At 42.7% G+C, this 20,989-nt stretch overlaps 1 protein-coding gene across 1 annotated transcript in view; it reads right to left on the reverse strand.

Annotated features, from left to right (window-relative positions):
• Positions 1-20,709, reverse strand: part of ttn.2 (titin, tandem duplicate 2) — a 211,554-nt gene extending 190,845 nt beyond the window's left edge. Inside the window, exons 1-24 of the mRNA XM_070914051.1 lie at positions 20,633-20,709; positions 13,912-14,015; positions 13,388-13,591; positions 11,714-12,001; positions 11,385-11,467; positions 10,869-11,083; positions 10,646-10,721; positions 10,015-10,170; positions 9,527-9,637; positions 8,152-8,406; positions 7,945-8,058; positions 6,808-7,053; positions 6,421-6,480; positions 6,044-6,302; positions 5,637-5,706; positions 5,349-5,546; positions 4,783-4,925; positions 4,492-4,640; positions 4,168-4,395; positions 3,568-3,809; positions 2,636-2,868; positions 2,383-2,547; positions 1,870-2,038; positions 54-1,750 (exon numbers count right to left, since the gene is read on the reverse strand). Of these exons, the coding sequence (XP_070770152.1) occupies positions 54-1,750; positions 1,870-2,038; positions 2,383-2,547; positions 2,636-2,868; positions 3,568-3,809; positions 4,168-4,395; positions 4,492-4,640; positions 4,783-4,925; positions 5,349-5,546; positions 5,637-5,706; positions 6,044-6,302; positions 6,421-6,480; positions 6,808-7,053; positions 7,945-8,058; positions 8,152-8,406; positions 9,527-9,637; positions 10,015-10,170; positions 10,646-10,721; positions 10,869-11,083; positions 11,385-11,467; positions 11,714-12,001; positions 13,388-13,591; positions 13,912-14,002 (5,452 nt within the window). The 5' untranslated portion in view covers positions 14,003-14,015; positions 20,633-20,709. The remainder of the gene's footprint in view (positions 1-53; positions 1,751-1,869; positions 2,039-2,382; positions 2,548-2,635; positions 2,869-3,567; positions 3,810-4,167; positions 4,396-4,491; positions 4,641-4,782; positions 4,926-5,348; positions 5,547-5,636; positions 5,707-6,043; positions 6,303-6,420; positions 6,481-6,807; positions 7,054-7,944; positions 8,059-8,151; positions 8,407-9,526; positions 9,638-10,014; positions 10,171-10,645; positions 10,722-10,868; positions 11,084-11,384; positions 11,468-11,713; positions 12,002-13,387; positions 13,592-13,911; positions 14,016-20,632) is intronic.
• Positions 20,710-20,989: the final 280 nt, after the last annotated feature.

A 20,989-nucleotide genomic window follows, 5' to 3' on the forward strand; every position in this document is an offset into this window, starting at 1 on the left:
TAAAATACGACATAGACAATGAGTATACTACTGGAGAGATTTGGTGGCTATACCTTGCACAAGCAGGAATGCATGGCTTGAGGCCTCCCCAGCAACATTCATGGCTTTAACCATGATGCTAGCAGAATCCTCTACTGTGACATCTCTGATCACCAGTTCACACAAATGATCCTCAGGCCAGTACCAGTAAATGCGGTCAGACTTTTCCACCTGAATGCCGTTCTTGAACCACTGACACTCAGGTTCTGGTCTGCCGACGACTCTAACCCGGAAACGAACCTCATCCATCGGAGCAACTGTCTTGCTTGCAATACGTTCGAGGATCTTGGGTGCTTCCATGCTGGGGGAGAGCTGGACCCTTTCCGGTTTGATTGTGGGGATGGTGACTTGTCCTTGTTCCTCCATCTTCCTCCTCTCAGCTTCTTCTTTCTCTTTTAAGTGATGAAGCAGGTCCTCCTTAGTCTTCTTCAGTAGATCCTCATAGGAGTCATCCCTCTTGCGAGATTTGAACTCCACCGCAGAGATAGACTCGTAAAAACCTTCCTCTGTCCTACGCTTGAACTTGCTCTTCAGTTCATCTGACTCCTCTGACGTTTTCTCGTGAACAATTCTCTGTGTCTTACGCAGCTTAACAACTTCCCTGTCCTGTGTGGCCTCGCCAGGTCGGTCGACCTTCACAATATCAAATCCAATTCTGCCGGGGTCATGTGAAGCTTCTGCAGCCTTCTGTTCAGGAGCACGACGCAGTACGGATCTAAAGTCCTCTTTCTGTTGGATCTCCAGCTTCACAGTATGCTCAGTTGTGCCTAGAGGACTGTCTGCAACCACTCTGACCTCTCCTGAGTCATAGGACTTGATGTCAACAATCTCCAAGTAGTAAATACCATCATAACGAAGTCTGTATCTCTTGCTTTTGCGGATAAGTTGTCCGTTGAGGTACCAGTTAACCTTGGGTGCTGGGTAACCTGTCACTCTGCAGCGGAATCGTGCAATGTCACCTTCCAGCACTCTGGCTGGTTCGGGAAGCAAGACAATTTCAGGTTTGGTCTTTTCAAATTCCTCATCAGTGCTGACTCCTGCAGGTCCTCCCTCGTGAGCCATGCGCTCCATCTCATCTATTCTGTGAACTCCCTTCCTGCCTTCAGGAAGCTGCGTTTCCTCAACAAGACCCTTCTCATCCTTGACGATCAGGGTGGCAGAGGTCTGATCGACTCCAAACTTGTTTGTGGCTCTACAGGTGATGACACCACTGTCTCTAGCGTAAGCAACTTCATAGTCAAGACTGCAGTAGCCAAATTCATTGACCATGCGCAACCTGTTTGCAGCTGCCAGCGGTTTGCCATCATGCAGCCACTCCACTAACATGTTGGGGTCACCAATAGGGGTCAGTCTGCACTCAAAATGAGCTGGACCAAAGCGCTTCATTCTGATAGAGGTCAGCTTCTTCTTGAACAGTGGTTTCTGCTGTTTCTCTTTGTCGTAAAGGTCGCCCTCCTCCCACTGCTCTTGACCATATCGCAGATGAAGTGGCTCCAACTCAGGAGCTGCTATCTCCTTGGCTTTGTAGGTCCCTTTGGTAATAATAAGCTTCCTCTCAGCTTGAGGAGCAGTGAAGTCCACCTCAACATTGACTCTGCAGCGAGTAGTGTCTCTGCCAGCCTTGTTGATGGCTGTAGCAGTGTACCAGGCACTGTCTGTGCCTGAAGTAGATGGGATCTGGAATTTGGCCTCTCCTTTAGTTCCGTCAATCCTGAAATATGTAACCAATCAGATATATGGGTCAGGACATTTAAAAAAACGACTCTAAAGTTTTACATCCCTGTGTCTAAAGATCAGAAAATCATTCATAGCTAAAATTAAAGTACATACTTGATATGTGGGTGCTTGTGTGGGGTGATAATGTCACTGTTTTTCAGCCAGACGATGTCAGGCAGGGGGTTTCCAATGGCTTTGACAGCCAACTCAACCAGAGTGCCCTGCTTTACAGTGATGTTCTTCAGCTTTTCAACAAACTGAGGGCGTGCCAGGCTTTCTCGAGCTGTAGATGGTGAAATACAATACAGAACAAGACAGCACTGAATAATATGGTACATTTTTTGAAGCTGCAACAGCTGCCTGGTGAATGCACACTAGGTGCTGGTTATGGAAATGACCCTAACCCCTATCCCAACTACCTCTCTTGAGACATTATCTAAACTGGTTTTAGCTTCCAAACCAACTACCTGTCTCCTTGACCCTTTTTAAAGATCTCTGGCCATCTCTGAGACCTACCTGCTGAATATTGTTAATTTATCACTTACAACTGGCACTGTCCCAACTAGCTTTAAGACTGTGGAAGAAAGCCATCTGATCCAGTATAATACTTTTGTGACACAGACTTACCATCAACAGTAAGAGTTACTGACACAGAGGTCCGTCCAGCTCTGTTCTGAGCGACGACTGTCCACTCTCCAGAGTCTTGTGGCATGGCTGGTACGATGATCAGGGACTGGGTACCATCCTCTTTAATCACTATCTTGTGGGTGTAGTCATTGACCACTTGTTGTCCTGGGAAAAGGAGGATAAAATGGTTTTACAAGTGGCAGCGACAGATTAAGGTGTGTTTCTAGAATTTGTTAAACCTTGTTTCTCTTACCATTGTGGAACCAGTATGTGTCGGGCATGGGTCTGCCAACAACCTTTAAGTCGAATCTGGCAGTTTGCCCCTCGGAGCATTTTATTGAGGAAGGTTTCATGACAAACACAGGCTTGTAGAGTCTTTCCAGCTGAGCCTCGTCTGTTTCGTCAAGCCTGCGGGCGGGAGAGCGTCCGGGAGAACGGCTGGAAGAACGACCGGGTGAGCGGCTCAGAGAACGAGGAGATGTGGATCTAAAAAAGGAGCCGAATCATCAGTATCAAGGTGTTACGGTAATGGTTAAGCATTAGGGTGCTTTCAGACAGAAATGTGTTATCTGGCAAGGTAATGGAAGGAGGTGAACTTGTTAGCAAACAGGTCACTTTTTATACATCCAGCAGTAACAGAGAAACAGCAGCATTCAAATGTCATATTTCTGGCCATGTGACAAATGTTTTTTGGTCTCCACCAACTCCTGTGAGAAATATCTGTCCCTTTAGCTGCTAAATGCTCCACAATGTTCACCAGCTAGTCGCTAACGTTGTCTGTCTGCTGTTTGGTGCTGAGCAGGGAGTTTACAATGTTTTTTATAGCTTTTTTGCTCTTTTACAGAAGCAATGCTATGCTATGACTGTGAACCAAAACAAGTTGTGTGTTGGAAAATCAAAATAACCAAGAGCTCAAAGACGCTATGAAGGTCCATAGATGTGAGGGAGTCTGGTAATAACTCTCTATGGTTTCATCAATTCAAGTAACCCCTTTCACATTGCAAATCCACTGTCAAAATAAAAATATTGATAATAACCGCTTTAACTTTTTCCAGCGCATCTTTGAAGCAAGTACTAGTACTACATTGGAGAACTAATGTTTTTGACCAAACTAGTGTCAGTGTGACAGCTCCTATTTCTGAGTACATAAACCATACTCTGTTGTTTGAGCACATTAAACCTTACCTGATCCTCTGCATTGCTGGCTGTGGTGTGTATCTCTGTGGTGTTACAGCTCCGGATGGCTCCACATAGAGCTTCCCAGAGCTGACGGCATTTCCCTTCATGTTGGCGGCGAAGGCAGTGTACACGCCCTCATCCTCTGGTAGCACCACAGGCAGACGAAGGCTGGCTCGTCCATCCTGAAGAACCTCCATCTGATAACGGCCACCAGGCCTGATGCGCTGGCCGTCTTTGTACCAAGCAATCTGGCAGAAGACAAGATCATTTTACACACCAATATAACTTCTCAGAACTCATTTTTCAGCAAAATTGGATATATGATATGGATGCCTAAGCAAATAAATTTCTTAGTGAGCATGGCATTACACAGAACTGACCATAACTTACTGATATATTCTCAGATCAACGCAAAAATTAGACAGTTTATTCATAAGAGTCTTTTAAGCAAGCCTGCAGAGGCATTGCCAAAATAACCAATAGTCTAATTACTGAGAGCCACAAAGAACAAAAAACAAATCTTGTTGATGAAATTGTAAAAACTTAAGAACTCATGAAGCATCTATCAGACATTTACCCGGCTTGGTGAGATATTCAACTCAGTACCTTTGGCAGTGGGTTTCCACCCATCTTGCAGTGGAAAATGACGCCCATTCCCTCCATGATTCTGTAGTTTTTGACCGGCGTGTCAAAGGCCGGCTGCACCGCCTCCTCATCTGCTGCAGTCACCATCAGCTCTCCATCCTCTGTCACCAGCTCTCGGTAGGTAAACCTCATGATACGGAGCTCAATCTCCTGGATGATCCTCTCTTCAAAGGCCGAAATGAGAAATTCCTGCAAAAAAAAGTTTGTAATGTTTAACACTAAATATGAACTGGGAATTACTGAGACTTCTATATAATTAACTATGGACGTTTGGAAAGAGAGTACCGTTTCTGAGACAAAGCTCATGGGGGTTGTCACTCTCCTCTGTTCCAGCTCGTATTGACTCACGATCACAGAGGGTTCCTGAACCACCGTCGTTGTCACTTCAGTTTTATATGTCATGTCATGCTGCTTCATATAGGCTTCATATTCCTCTGTAAACATAGATGCAGAAATACTGTGAGCCACTGGTCCAACAAAGCTCAAATGGTTTTCTGAATAGAAGATGCCTTTCTGAAGTTGGGCATTCCAATATGATAAAAATCCCTGGGAGGAGAAACAAAAGGATGTGGATACCTTCCTCCAGCAGGCTGGCGGAGGCTGAGGCTTCTCCATGTTGATTCTTGGCAAAGATGGAGTATTCTCCAGCATCATCAGCAAAGGTCATGGAGATCTCCAATTTGCATTCTCCAGTCTCCTTCTTGTAGGCGACTTTGTATCTGGTGGCAAAAAATAAAGCAATAACTATGTGATGTGTAGTGATCTGTTGTCAACATGGAGATCAGAAGAGATCAGAAAGAGAGAGCTGTGTATCTAAACCTCTGTGTGAAAACATCATGCTTTAGGTGGAGCTTCAAGTAAATGTCATCCACTAACAGACTTTATGAGCCAGGTCAGGTTAAAGGGTAGCCTGACATTCAGACTGAATAGCCAACTCATTACCATCATTATTCAATTTGGCACTGCCTTCCTGTTCACCATTTTCTGTGTGGGGTGGATTTGATTTTGTTCTGGCCAATCAGTAGTGGCTGTCTTATCCTGTACAACCGCTCTGATGTTATCTTAAACACTAAAGTTGTGTTAGCTAAAGTTTATACTTTGCAAAGAACACATATGAACAGAAACTGAAGGGAGATCTGTACCTGTATCCAGTCGTGAGTGGCACCCCGCTCTTCTTCCAGATGATGTGAGGTTTGGGGATTCCTCCGATCTGGCATTCGAAGACGACACTCCCTCCTTCCACCAGCTTCTGAGCGGTCGGTTTCTTGATGAAGAAGGGAGCAGCAGACTCTCCTGTGCTCACCTCCGCCACCATCTGTTCCTTTGTCTCCACGGCAACACTGAAGGGAACCAACAGCTTCTTCAAACACTGCAGCTGTGGAAACTTTTAGGACTTTTGGGTAACAATATATCAGACTTTTAAAACTCACATTTTCTCTTGAGTGATTCCAATTTCAGTGACAGTCGACATTTCCTCTCTGCTCTCAATTTCTTCTGACACTACAACAGAGAGTAAAAGTTCAATACTACATAAAACATGAACATTTGCATAAATCTACTGTTTTCAGAATTATTTCCTACGTTCCAGACAACTACTAGTTTCAATTTATTACATCTGTTTAACTGTTGGCATTTCTGCATTTCTACTGTTACTGTAGTTGTACATGCAACATTCATCAACACATTTTTTCATCAAGCTTCTCACATCTAATGAGCTACAATAGGAACATTCAAACAAGCAAAATTCATCTCCTGAAAAGAGGAACTGCATTACCTAACAACTCAAAAGGCCTTTAAGGTCCACTATCTTATGGTCAGAGGTCAAAGGTACCATTACCTTTGACGAGCAGGTAGCAGGAGGTGCTGACGGTTCCCGCCTCGCTGGTGGCGGTGCAGGTGAAGCGTCCGCTGTCTTCAGCGAACGCCTCGCGGATCACCAGCCGGGCGAATCCGTTCTTGTAGCTAATCTGGAAGTCGATGGAGCTCTCAATCTTGTAGTCCTCTCTGAACCAGATGATGACGGGGGCGGGGTGACCGCTGATCTGACACTCCAGGGTCACCGACTCGCCCTCCGTCACCGTCACGTTCTTCAGGCCCTAAACAGCAAAAATGTGACACCTTCAGACACCTCGAAAGACCGCCGCTTTCAGTTTTGAATGTAACTCCTTACTGTTGAGTAATTAGACAAAATGATGTAAATGGAAAAATACTCACAGCAATAAGTGTGGGAGGAACAACCGGCTCCTGAGCTCGGGTGGGCACTGCAGCCGCCTCCTGAGGAAAAAACAACACGAGTCAAACGTCATAAAACACAGAAAACAACAAGGTGTTTCTCAGCGGTGGCATTCTGTGAGGATGGAGGGGTGAAAGCCGATTAGAACAGATAAAAACTCTGCATAGAGGACAGAGGCATGATGGTCAGCAGCTGAAGACAGGAAGAAGAAGAAGAAGAGGAGGAGGATTCTTCATGAGGCGGATGAAGGGCAGCGTGTAATTGGCTGCTGCATTACAGTGAAGAAGGGGAAACGCAGGTGAGAGTCCACACAGGGTTAAATTGGGGGAAGTGAAGGGAGGATGACAGCGAGGGGGGGTCAGACCAACCTGTGGCTCCCAGTCCTCAAACTCCTCCTCACTCACTGCGTAAGCTCCGCCCGGCTGTAACTCAAACTGACTCTGATATGTGACGTCTTTAAATGGCGGTGGGAGGGGCTCCGGCGCCATTCGCACCTCCACCGCCTTCGCTCTGCGTGACGGACTGGGAGTCTTGACGGGCTTGATGATCTTTCTAGGAGAGGAGGATCTTAACTCTTTCTGCAGAGTGGCAATAGCAGAGCCAGCGATGGACACCTGACCGAGCCAATGAGAACAGTGTTAACCGTCGTCAAAAACTACACAAAGCTTCCACGTTCAGCTGAGGATTAGTGAGCGGAAACAACGGTGGGGAGTAATTCTACAGCGGGCCTGCAGACAGAAGTCTGGAAACACTGAGGTTAAGTTCTCCTAACACCCCCGCCCCCCCGTCCCCCAATCATTTGGAAATTCAATATTTTATTCATTCAGTTTTCTGTAGCTGTTCACAACCAAATTAACTCCAGCTGTCTCTGAACTTTGTCTATTTTCCATAATTGCATGAAAAGGAAGGAAGATGATGAAAGCCATCTCCATGCTGCCAGGTACTTCATTCTTGTTCATTCTTATTTCATTCTTTTGTTGGCTTAAAGTACTCAAATATAAATATACTACATTTAAAAACACTGTAATTGTAATTAAACTGTATTTTAAATTGTAGCATATAAACCTGTTAGTTCCCAGACAAAATACAGAGCACCTGACCTCAGTGTCTTCAATGGTAGCTACATCCCTGAGACAAAAATGTAATGAACAGGTCACCACAGCATGACAACAATCTGGTTACAAACACATCCCCAGAGCCTGGGGAGGCACAATAAATACTTTTATATCGAAATCACAAAAGAGTGCAATTTTATAATTTTCCAAGATAAAGTGACATAAAATCACATTTCATAGGATAACTGCAGCTGATGGCCGTGATGCTGTGGTAGCCTCAAAGAGAAAAAGTGTCGTGAAAGTTTTGGATGGGTGATACTGTGAGGAGGAAACCAAAGTGAATCACAACACATAACAAAACAGTGGAGACTGCATGTTAAGATGTGCGTGTGTTAAAGATGAAATGGAGGAATTTGGATGACGACGGCTGCCTGCAGCTCCTCCCCTTACCTCGCGGCTAGGTTCATGTTTAGGAACAGAAACTTTAGAAACTGTGAAATGTGGAACTGGGGATGGGGCGACACCAGTGTCCACATGGGAGGAGATTTCGGTTGTTCTCTGAATCTGGAGTAACCAACAGAGGTTATTGAGTGGTTAAGAGAACTGAGACTCTATTACTGTCAGATATCTAATATGAATTCAGCAAACTCCTCCGACCTGGGAGACCTGGACTCTGTGCTGCTCTGAGGTGACGGAGACAGCAGCTGGAGGTTCAGCAGGCAGTGTTTTTGTTGTTTTTGTTGCAACAACGTGTTTCTCTGCAGTAGTTGCCGCCTGCTGCCTTATCTCGGCCTCTACAGCATCCTCCTCCTCAGCTCGACCGCCCTCCGCATGCGCGGGCTGGCGGACTCGAGCGAGGTCAACGGCAGCCACCACTGTGGCCACCGCCCCGGCTTTTATCCCTCCCTCAGCCTAGAGACACAAAAAGCAGCACATAGATCTCAGGACATCCATGGCGGGAAGTCAGGAGGAAGATACTTGACCAAAAGCCCCAAAGACTGAAAAAAAGGTCTATATTACATGTACAAGAGAAGAATATTCACACGGAAACAAGCATCATCACTGAACCCATGAAGCCAAGCATCGTGCAACATGCAGTTTAATCTCAGTAAGAGTGAAGCAAGGAGAGGATGGGCTCCATCTTGTGATTTCATTAAAAAGAGCAGATACAGTGACTGCAGGTCCAAAAGTGAAGAAATCCTCCTTCTGTCATATTTACACATATCTTAACCTTCAGCAGGAAAGGTGTCAAACTAGGATAGACGGAGTCGCATGTTGTACAGACTGTTCAGCTACCTGAGGCACATTTGGGCTGTATTAACAAACAAACCCTGATGTTTCTATGTTCTAATAAAACAGGTGGATGAAACACCACCTGTTAAACCACTTCTTCAGCTCTTATGAAATGTTAATTTAGTTGGTATATGCTACCACTTGACCATATTTGTCATTTCCTACCATTGTCATGCCCATGCCACCCAGCAGTATGTCTCATTTAATCCTGGAAGTCTTCTGGCCTCTCTGCACTGCTGCCTTTTATGTTGTTGCAAATTTTAGGCTGCAAAGTTTCGGTTTTGATGTTACTTTAAAATCATCATCAAAACCAAAAGGTTGAAACTGCGACAACTCCTTTCCTATAACAACACTTGCCTTCTATGTCTTAAATATCGATGTCTAGGTTTCTGGGACAAGCTCAGAGACCATGAGTGGAGCTAAAAATGTAAAGTTGTGGTGAAGAGACGTGAGTGGGCTGTTAAAGTGAAAAATGTTTGTCCTCTGGGGAGCAGGACAGTGCTCAGAAAAATCAACATTAGGGGAGAGAGGGGGGAATGACATGCAGGACTGATACTGATACAAGTGCTCTGCCAGGTGAGCTACCGGGGCGCCCCTGAAGTGTTTAACAGGCCAAGCTGACACATAAAGAGATCCATGTGAAAGAAAAATAGGGTAAACAAAGAAGAGTGAAAAAAGATAAATGAAGTGACAGTTTGAGCAGCAGGTGGAGTGATGGTAGCAGACAGTGGCGGTCTACCTGCTCTCCGGACCCAGCGGCCTCAGGCGGCCCCCGGCTACGAGCCTGATCCACGGCCGCCACCACGGTAGCCACCGCCACGGTCTTATCGTCCTGGGAAACATGCTCGTCCTGACGCATTCAACACATCAACACATCAGCACATGTTCACGCTACATCCAACACACAGGCAGCGCTGAGCCAACACACTGCTTCACTTCATATCATCCAGTTAGTGAAGTTAGAGTTTGTTGACATGTTGACTCGTTCAGTTTCTGCAGTTGTATTAAAAACCAGGAACAATCCAATCTGCAGGCACAAGTAAAGGTCAGCAACACGTTCACACTCATCTGCCACCAGACAAGTTCATCATGGTTGTGGTTACTTACTTCCTTGAATCATCCTGGATAGTTTGGATGCACGGATTCAAAAAGACTTCATGTTTTAATGAGCCTGCATGCAAGTTCACATTGAAGAGGTGGCTATAAATTCAACTCCACCATCCTCACCTCTCTGGTGGCGGTGACCTGCTGCTCCCAGTGTTTCTCCATGTGAAGCTGGGTGGCGCTGCTCACACTGGTCATGCTGGACATGCTGGTGTAGCTGGCTTCAGCCACATAGTCTCCCTGCTTCCAGGGTGGCAGGACCTCCGCAGAGGCAGATATCTGCAAGAGGAACGTACCATGACGACAGGAGTTACAATCTGTTACAGTCTGCTACACCTGGAACAGCAGCTCTTCAGGAGTCCTGAATAACTGATCCTCAAGTGTTGAAGGGTGGGAAGCCAGTGAGAGATCATACAGATGGCGCTGCACTAGTGGCAACACCGCATGTCCCAGAGGGACGACAACAGAGTTGTAAATGACAAGAACTACAGTGTAGACAGGATTCGACATTCATAATTAAGCTAAAAACTCACAACATGTGCCTCAGTAAATACGGACTCCAGTGATTCAGGTGGATAATTCTATCCAGAAGGTAATGGCGTCAATATTTAGCAAGAGCTAAAGCTAGTGCTTTGGAAGAACTAGCTTGTGTGATTCAGAGTATCTTTACTTTGGCAAACATGTCATGGTAAGTTTGGACAGCTGATGACAGCTGGACCTTAAAGCCTCCTCAACTCTTGATAAATGTTCTCACCTGTTTCCTGGTCATGATGGGGGACTTCACCGGTCTGATGGGAGAGACGGACAGTCTGGCGGAGGGAGAAACGGATCTGCAGACGACAATGACGCAACACATGATGCAGATTACAATACAGTAACACACTACACAACGTAACATAAGGGAGATTACACATGGTCCATTTCTAAACTCCAAACTCATTTCACAAAGAGGTAACGCCAAAACTCTGCGGTCGTACCTGACAGGTGCGGGCGTTGGCCCTTTCACATGTCTGACAGGTGAAGGTGACTGCTGGCGTCCTCCCGCCACCTTGGAAACAAAGGACGGGGGGGACTTGGAGGTCGGCTTCGGGGGAACCCGCGGAGGAGTTTTGTGAGCCAAATGCTGAGCCATCATTCCTCCTTCTACGTGCATTTCCATCATGGTGGTGGCTTGGAAACTCGCCTCCACCTTCTGCAGAAGAAAGATTACATCATGGGTTGATGAATCCGGTTTATTATGATTTGAACAAAGAATTGATATCTTTAATTTACTTGACAAGGTTCAACCACTCCACACTGTATTTACTGAATTTGATTTTGTTTTCAATATTACAACATGTGAGAAGACACAGGTCCCAAACCTCCAAGTTTACTGAGTTATCTGGACAACAGGAGCAGTTCGTTTTACATCAGTCAAAGTTCCAGATTTATCCAGATAACTCCGTAAAACTGCTTCTTGGAACAGACCCAGGTTGTTTTTTGGTATGTCTCACCCTCTGCACTCTGGTCTGGGAAGTCGCCATCTGGGAAGTGGACACAATAGTCTTGGTTTTCTTAGTAGGTACAGCTTCCTCACCTGCAACAAAAAGACACATGTAGGTTTAGGCTGATCTAGATACGACACTAAACAACAACTAAATCAAGTTGCTCATGTTTTCTGATGCTTAAAACACACGAAACACTCATCATCCACTTATGATTCTTGATTATGTCAATATACAGTAGTTAGAATTGACATGTTTAAAAAATATTAAGTGGATCTTAAAATTTGCTATGGGTGACAAAAAGTGTTAGTAAAGTAAAACTTGTCCGAGGTCCTGACCCTGAACCAGCAGCTCAGCGGTAGAGGTGGCCCGTCCGCTGCTGTTGGCTGCGGTGACAGAATACGTCCCAGAATCCTCTGGGAAGGCCTCAGCGATCAGCAGACTGTACAGGTCTCCCTCCTGGAGGATCCTGAAGTCAGCTGAGCTCTGGATCTCGGCTCCCTCTCTGTAGAACTTCACCACAGGTGTTGGGATTCCTGTGACTCGGACGTCCAGCCTCACCTGGCTGCCCTGTCTCACTGTGGAGCTCTGAAGTCTCTGAAGGAAGTTTGGAGGCGCCGTCTCTGCTGCAGAGACAGAAAGTACGTGTCATCAGCCTGGTTCCCATGATGACATGTTTACTTAGAAGAAGTCTCACTGGCATCAAGAGGAAATTTATATTTAGGGCTGCAACAAATTATTATTTTAGTTATCGATTAATCTGCAGATTACTTTCACGATTAATCAATGAAGAGTTTAATCTGTAAAATGTGAAATCTTCAAACGTCTTGTTTTTCCAACTAATGGTCCAAAACACAAAGATTTTCAGATGTTATAGAGAGAAGCAGAAGCTGGGAGCAGAGAATGTGACATTTCTGCTTGAGAAATATCTTTCATCCATTATCAAAATTGTTGGCCATTAATTTTCTCTCAATCAATTAATCAATTGATCAACTAATAATTTTAGATCTAGTTACTTTAACGTGCATTTAAACGCTATGATTACATAATAGAAGCAGGAAAATCCAGGTGGAAAATGAAACAAAATCAATTTCACACACGAGGATTGAACAAGGTTTAAGTCGTAAAGATTCTGGAGTCTAGGACAGAAAAATAGTCCCAGTATGGTGTAAAGATGAACACAAGATTAACTTTAAACTCTCTTTCACATATTCAAGCTGGTTTATTATCAACTAGTTGACATGCGGAGTTTAGTGACCGAGGACTCAGACATGAGATCCTTGCTGGTTCAGGTTCAAGTTGTTAATCACTTAATAAACTTGAGATTCCTCTTAAGGAAAGCTATGCTGCAACAGCTGCATCTATATCGGTTTTATCACATGATTAAGTCACAGGCCACGCCCCTCAGCTGAGAGCAGGATAAATTTAGACTCAAACTGAGGCACAGAGAGACCGTCACTGTTTTCAGACAGACTTTTTATCTTGTAACGAGGTACACTTTGTGTTAAAGTCTACCTGTGGTCTCGCCTGTAACGAGGTACACTTTGTGTTAAAGTCTACCTGTGGTCTCGCCTGTAACGAGGGGTTTTGTGTTAAAGTCTACCTGTGGTCTCACCTGTAACGAGGTACACTTTGTGTTAAAGTCTACCTGTGGTCTCGCCTGTAACGAGGTACACTTTGTGTTAAAGTCTACCTGTGGTCTCGCCTGTAACGAGGAGTTTTGTGTTAAAGTCTACCTGTGGTCTCGCCTGTAACGAGGGGTTTTGTGTTAAAGTCTACCTGTGGTCTCACCTGTAACGAGGTACACTTTGTGTTAAAGTCTACCTGTGGTCTCGCCTGTAACGAGGTACACTTTGTGTTAAAGTCTACCTGTGGTCTCGCCTGTAACGAGGGGTTTTGTGTTAAAGTCTACCTGTGGTCTCACCTGTAACGAGGGGTTTTGTGTTAAAGTCTACCTGTGGTCTCGCCTGTAACGAGGTACACTTTGTGTTAAAGTCTACCTGTGGTCTCACCTGTAACGAGGAGTTCAGCGGTGCTCGTGGCTTGTCCAGCGCCGTTGGTGGCTCTGACAGAAAATCTTCCACTGTGTGCGGCGGTCACAGCGGGGATCCTCAGAACAGCGCGGCCGTCGCTGAACGAGATCTGAATGCCGGGCAGAGCCGCGGCGGAAAGAACCTGGCCATCGCGGAACCAGCTCACCTCAGGAACTGGAGAACCTGCAGAGGAGAGAAGAACCAGATCGATCCACTGTCAGAGAACCCAAAGATCTAAATCACTAAAGGGATGCTCCAACATTTATTGGGAAATGCTCTTGTTTTTCTTCCCCAGTGTCAGATGAGAGGTGGGATTTAAAAGCTTAAGAATCAAATGGACTGTTACATTCTTCAACTTTATTTTGTCTCGCTTCTACTGTTACAAAAAGCTTTACAACTAAAAGTGCATTAAAAACATTACATGTACAATGGAATTAGCCTGATTTTGGGCTGAATCTCTCCATACAGAACATTTTGTCACTTCAGTCAGAACGCTTCCTTACCACTAACTTGAGCCTCGAACGTCGCAGCACTACCCTCTAGTGCCACGACGCTCTGCAGCGGCTGCGTGAATGTCGGCGCCTGTGTTGACATGTTGGTCGGCACCCTGAAGACAAACAGACGGTGAAACAAATGATCAGATCAAAGTAGGAGAACAAGAACTGCCAAGAACCTTCTAGATTCATCACTTAGAAACAAAAACATTGACGTAAAAATTAGTTTACTTTTCTTCTTCCACTGCATCATCTTCATTTCACCCATTCATTCCAGGCAATTGTATATTCAAGGCCAAAATGAAGTCCTTTCTTTATTCACAGTTATCAAACAATAACAACACGTATATACCTTACTTATAGCATTATGTTACTGTAAAAAAAAACAGTTATAGTAAAGTGGTATTTTTATGACCATGACACCAGGGGAACCACTCCAACACTACACTTGACTGGACACAGGGGCATGCTGGGAATTATAATTTAACAATGGAGGACGGTGGACGAAGATGTTTTTGTCGGCAGAGACAGAAGAAGAGACTACAGATGATTTTACTTTGATTCCAGAATCTTTAAGACTGAAAGAAAATCTACAAATTGACATCAACGACTCCATAACTAGTTTCATTTCACGGAGAACAGCTGCCTCAAAAAAACATTTTTCAAGAGGATCACACAGCTAGTTTTTCACATTTTCAAGTCCAGTAAACAGTCCCTGCTCTCAACTGCATCGCCACAAGATGATAATAAGTTTTTCAACAAAGATCAACATGTTTTCTACTATCTGGAGCGAGGTTCCAGTATGGAAAACTGTCTGCAACAAATAACTGACCAGATTCATAATCACCTTGATCAGTTTTAAGAGTCCTTAACAGATTCATCATCAGGCTCCTCTAAGACTGTCGGACCCACCACGGACAGTTGAAATAAAAAGGGTCAAACTGGATGAAGCAGAACCAGAGAAATTGTTTGTTTTATTCCACACAATTTTCTTCCTCTTCCGCCTACATTACCCACAATGCAACTCAACCACTAACAGTTTATCAGACTTCACACAGCTCCCTCTGGAGACACTGAAGGCCTTGTACAACTTTTTGTACAGTAGAACTCCCTGACACCTGGTGACACACGCTGATGTGTAAAATCAGTAGACAATATTTTATTGAAGTTCTTGTGTGGCTGAGTCTAAATCATATGAACACTGGTGTAGTTAAGCGAAAGGAATGAGATCAATCTGAAACATGATCCTCTCCTTCAAACAGCTGAACAAGACATATTTTCATGTTCAGCACCAAAACAAGAAGTGAGCTGTTGTGTGAAAGACTGAGAAGTGTCTGACTGCCTGACACCAGACTCAGGGGCTCAGGGTCCACCTCCTTTAACTGTGACAGCCTTAACCAAGAAGTTTTACTTACATAAACTGAACTAAAGCTTTGACCACCGGAGATCAAAACGTGCTCACGAGTCAGTTATGTGTCGAAGAACTGACAACCTCATTTCTCATTTCTATAGAACTTGTGAGCGAAAACGTTTGGAAAGGAAAGTATAGAGGCTGGATGTCAAACCTTAATACTTATTTGGTACCAATGAAAATGTGTCAGTAGCATAAAGCATCAAACGTGCTGAAAGTTAAGATTCAACTCCTCTCTTTAGTGACAAACTTCTGCTGCTTGTGTTTCGATAACATTTAACATTTGAGAACTTATTTTGTTAAATGAAAAAAGGCTTTGTAGAATAACATGTTTATCTTTCACAAAAGAAGGAAGTGAAGAGGATCATTTTGGCATCAGTACCCACCTCAGGTATTTTATTGGCAATAGTATCGAATGATGATTCCCAACAACGTCGTCATGGCAACGTCATCACAGACGTGTTGGTGTTGAATATGTCAGCTGATCACTGACACACTGACTTTATTACAGACATTACAGATCTGTTTTTAAAAATATGTTTTACGTTAAATGTTAGTAAACTAATATTGGCCGACACATTTTTGCCTAATTTCTCCAGTTGTTGGTCGAAATATGTAAAAACACATAAACAGCTGTGTTTCATGTTTGCTCTCTGACAGCTGACCTGCTGACAGATCGTCCTCAGGGGGTATTTTTAGAAGCTCGGTCCCTGGAGGAGCTCCAGGCTCCGCGGGGTCTGGCTGATAAACCACCAGCTGATCCCCCGCAGAGCTCAGAGCAGATTAAAACACCTGTTTAACCCTGAGGGGAACTGGTCTTGGATTTCAATTCCAGTTCAGTTTTAGGTTGTCTTCAAGCTGCATTCAGTTTGTTTCGATTTTACAAATATGAATGTTTCGCTTCTTGTTCCAAGTTCACTGGAGTTTTTGTTTGCACTGGTTTTTAAATACTTTTTATTGTAAAATATATATGTATATATTTGTGACATTGTAAGCTGGAAGATTTCATTTTATGAAAATATAAATATAGTAATATATAGCAATAAAGCACAGACAATACAAATAACATTTAAAAAACAAATCCAATATTGTTGTGTTTTCCTCTGTAGTTCATACTTCAGTTAAAATTGAACTAATTTAATTTTGTTTCAGCCAACATACGAGCTTTTTACAGAACAGGTTTAGTCTCAATAAAAGAACAACAAAGCGTTTCATTATCGTTAGCAGCTGAAGTGTCTGAAGTGTCTGTGATTGTTAGCAGCTGAAGTGTCTGTGAGCAACACTTCCTTCCTGTCTGCTCACTACTAAAACTTTTACAGTTTGACATCTGACAGTAGAGACTGACAGTCGACCCGGGGACCCTGCAGTGACGTGTGCCTTAAACCAGCTGGTCAAAAGTGGAAACAAAGAGTCCAAGGCTACTAATCTTGTTTTATTTATTGTTCTTCTGTTGATTGACTAATTGATTAATCGACTGATTGTTTCAGCAACAAACTGAGAAGAACGTTTCACACTCCCACCTGATAAAATCATGACGTCTACCACAGATTGGATCAGAAACTGTAAACCACATTAAAACTTCTTATCTCTAGTTAAAATTCAAGTTCTCAGTTTGAAGACTATGATGACTCATGAATCTTTAAAACCCCAGTTTAAGGATCTTTATCAAATGTTTGTGTTCAAAACTGAATATCTTCACCGACATCGGCCTGAGAGGCCCAGCAGAGTCGAGTTGCGTACATCGTGGGAACACCAAATCTTTTTTTATTATAACTTTATTAAAAATCTGCCGTCCTCACCTTCAGCAGCAGCGTTTGTGATGAGAACTGGACTCATTTTGTAGACTGAATTATTAATCAATCAGTAAAAAGAAACAATAAATCGGTCGTCAGTAAAGGGTCGGACTGGAGTCACTGTAGTGATGTGGGGAGCCAAACTTTATTTGTTGGCCACAGATGAACTTGTTCTGGCCTGGCTGGCCCTACTTTGACCCACTTGGACCCATTTGGCCTGGACTGGACTCAGTTGGCTTTGATACGTCCAGGTTGGCTTGAACAATGCTGTTTGGCTCCACTTGACTCTGGTTGGCCCTGGTTTTGGCTAAGAGTAGACTCTGACTGGCCCTGGTTGTTTCCTGCTTGGCTCTGATTGGGGTCTATGTACAGGCTGCAGGTCCTCCTGGTCCTGGTCCAGACCAGCTGAGCGCGCTCACATTCTGGTTATTAAAAGGTTATGAAAACCTCTCTGATTGGTCTGATCCGAACTTCCTGCAGCGACTCTGAGCTGAAAACTTGAAACACTAAACTGACAAAGTCTGTAAACAGAATCTAGATAGAGATGTACTATCACCGCTGTTTCTCTTTTATTTGAAATGGGTTTATACATATTTATGTTTATCATCTTTATCTTAAGTTATTGTTCTTAATATGAACTAGAGCTGAAATAATTAGTCTATTAATCGATTAGTCAATCATCAGAAATTGTATTGGAAACTATTTTGATAATCGATCGATAATTGTTTTCTTCAACTTCTGCGATCTAAAGCTGTACATACTATATTTATGTATAATTGGGTTTTGGACTGTTGGTTGGTCAAAACAAGCGACTTGAATGTGTCAACTTGGGCTTTGGGAAATTATCTTTTTACTATATACATATATATATATATATATATAAACATATATATACACATATATATATATAAACATATATATATATATATTACATTTTTTTAAATAATTTTATACTACTTACTGACATTTTTGGGACCAAACGATTAATTAAGAAATTAATGCCAAGATTTCTGAGTAACTTGGTTATCATCCTCACAACAAGTTTCGGTCAGGGGCGTTTTTATTGAGCAACAATACAACAGCAGAGAATCCATCTGATCTACATGAAGTTTTATCTTCATCATGAGGCATTCACTGACAGTCACCTTAAAATAAATAAAAATGATTCTTATAATTATTGAATTGAATTGAAAATATATAATAAATCTTTAGTTTCCGGAGTCTTAGTGAATCCACTAATAACGATGTAACGAAGCTATTATATTTTATATGATATATATAATTATTGTATGAACCGTTTAAAAGCTTGTTGTGGTAAAAATTCAGGCTTTTAAGCTTCTGGGTTAATTTGAAGGTTTATTAAGGGTTAAACTGAGGACTCATGAAGGCGATTCAACACACATTTAAACACCAGCCAACACAGTTTGGAAGTGTTTTAACTGTCCAGGTTACATGTGAGATCATTACTTGGGTTAATCTTATTCAGTTTAGTTTTTGATTTCATCTATATAACTTTCAAACCTTTGAAACTAAGAAACCAGATTACTGTGAGCTTCACGTGTTGGTGAAGGTTACAGCATTGCGTTCAGGTTTCAGTGAGTCCCTGAACGCAACACACAACAGATCTGGTCTCAGCTAAACTTAATCTGATGACTCAATGCATGTTAATGAAGTGAGCGAGTGTGACGCTGACACACAACATTATATCAAGTTATCAAAAAGTGAATCAGCCAACATGTTTCACTGACAGTGGCGGAAAGTATCTGTTTGAGTACTTTTTCTGCTACTTCACTACATTTAAGAGGCAAATAATGTACTTTTACTGCACTACATTTATCTTACAATGAGTTTATTAAATATGACGAATTGAAGTTTAACAGTAAAGAAAACTAGCTACAAACAGCTACAACTGTAATATGCTGCTCTAACATTAATGCATCAGTATTAATAATCAATAATAAACATACATACAGTATAATATTGTAACACTCTAAAAGAGGCCATTCTGCATTGAGTACTTTTACTTTTCAAACTGTATTTTTCTGATAATGCTTCTGGACTTCTACTCAAACATAAAGCAGGACTTTAACTTAATAATGGAGTATTTTTACAACGTGATATTAATACTTTTCCTTAATGATCTTAAAACCAAACTGAATGAAACACACAGCAACACAATGAATCTGTTCTTAAATCTTATCTTTTGTGAAAACTTTTTTTAAATCATCAATTTCTTATCTTCATTTTGTTTTCAGGATTTTCTCAATGTTTTTTTTATTTTACTTTGTCAACCATTTTCCTGTTTTCAGTTAAAACAATAAAAAACATTTAAAGGAACAATCTACTAGTTGTGTTATGCATAAACAACTTTTCCCTTTCTTTTAATGTAATTTTAAACAATTTTTGACTTGATTATTACTATTAGACTTAGACTTTAAGTCTAATTAAGTCTATTGTATTTAAAATCTTTTTTCCTATGTGCCCTTTCTCTATATCCTCTTTATATTTAATGAAGTGTTTACATTTTATCTAAAAAGAAAGAAAGAAGTTTTATGTTATAACAAAAACCCAGTGCCTTCATTTTAATACAAAAAACAAACATACTTCATTCAACAAATCGTAATGTTCATATCAACAGGACTTCAGCCTCAATCACACTCAAGTTTGAGCTCAAACTGGTGAATCAGAATAAACATATTTTCATGAACATTTTTCAGTGTTTCTCACAGTTTGAGGATTTATTTCTGGAGACACATCAGTCGTTCGAACAGATTTTTTAAGTTTGCTCTCTCAGCTCTTGTAACCAGCCAATACAAGTTCCTTCTCCTTCAAAATAAAATAAAAGTTGCAGGATCAAACCACTGACACATCATATGGTTGTCATATGCACGTTTTGTTTTATAACTTTGTTCTCAAAAGTGCTGCAGATCAGCCAGAATCTCTCCACTCCAGTCTAGTAAAATAAAAACTAAAAATAACAAACCCTCAGGACAGACCAACAGCTGTTCACTCTCCAAAATAAAAGCTTCACTGATGTGTCTCTGCTGTCAGTCAGAAACTTCCTCCCCACAGGACTCCAGGACTCTGTATAATGTAACGGGGGGGGGGTTATCTAACACAGGACACCAAACACTAAAAATAACAGCACCCCCCTCCCACCACACCTCCGTTTGATTGACAGCCACCATGTGGCACATAGCTGGAGGAGCAACTGATAGCCCTGCTGCTGATTCCCTTAAAAAGCCATCAGCCGCCCAGCTGAGAGTCCAGTCTGATGCTATCAGGGGCTATTCTGGGACGTCCCATTATAACCTTCAACGTGGAAAAGAAGCAAAAAGCCTTCAATATGTCAGTGTCACTTACTGAAAAGTGACTAATAAAATGAATGGAGTCTGGTAGGAAAGTTTGAGTCTGGTCCCGGTCTGTCAGAAAACAAATGTCTGGGTGTTAAAGTGTAAAACCAGCAGTCTTCAGTCAGCTGCTGCTTGTCAATCACAACACTTTGGAAAACTTTGAAGACACTTACTTGTCTGCACAAGGATGCCTGGGATGCCCAGAGGGCTGTCTTCAGAAAATCAAAAATCTCTTTATCCAGAAAATTTAGTCAGAAAATCCAAAAGGAGAACAAGCTGAGCCTCGAAGGAACCCCAAACAAAAAACAAAACTACAGGCCGTCAGCACCGTGTAGTTTTGTTTTTCCTCCTGACAGCAGTCCCTCCAGCCGAGGCGTCCAGGCCGGGAACGCTGACTCTGCTCAGAGCAGGCAGCAGGGCGGCGGGGAGCTTTATACCGCTGTGACATCACACAGGCCAGGGTGTGCCATTGGTCAGCCCCGCAGGGCCCTGCAGGGAATCATGGGAGGACGAGGGAGCCATTTTATGCA

The sequence above is a fragment of the Enoplosus armatus genome, chromosome 11 (genome assembly GCF_043641665.1).
Source record: "Enoplosus armatus isolate fEnoArm2 chromosome 11, fEnoArm2.hap1, whole genome shotgun sequence".
NCBI classification, from domain to species: Eukaryota; Metazoa; Chordata; class Actinopteri; order Centrarchiformes; family Enoplosidae; genus Enoplosus; species Enoplosus armatus.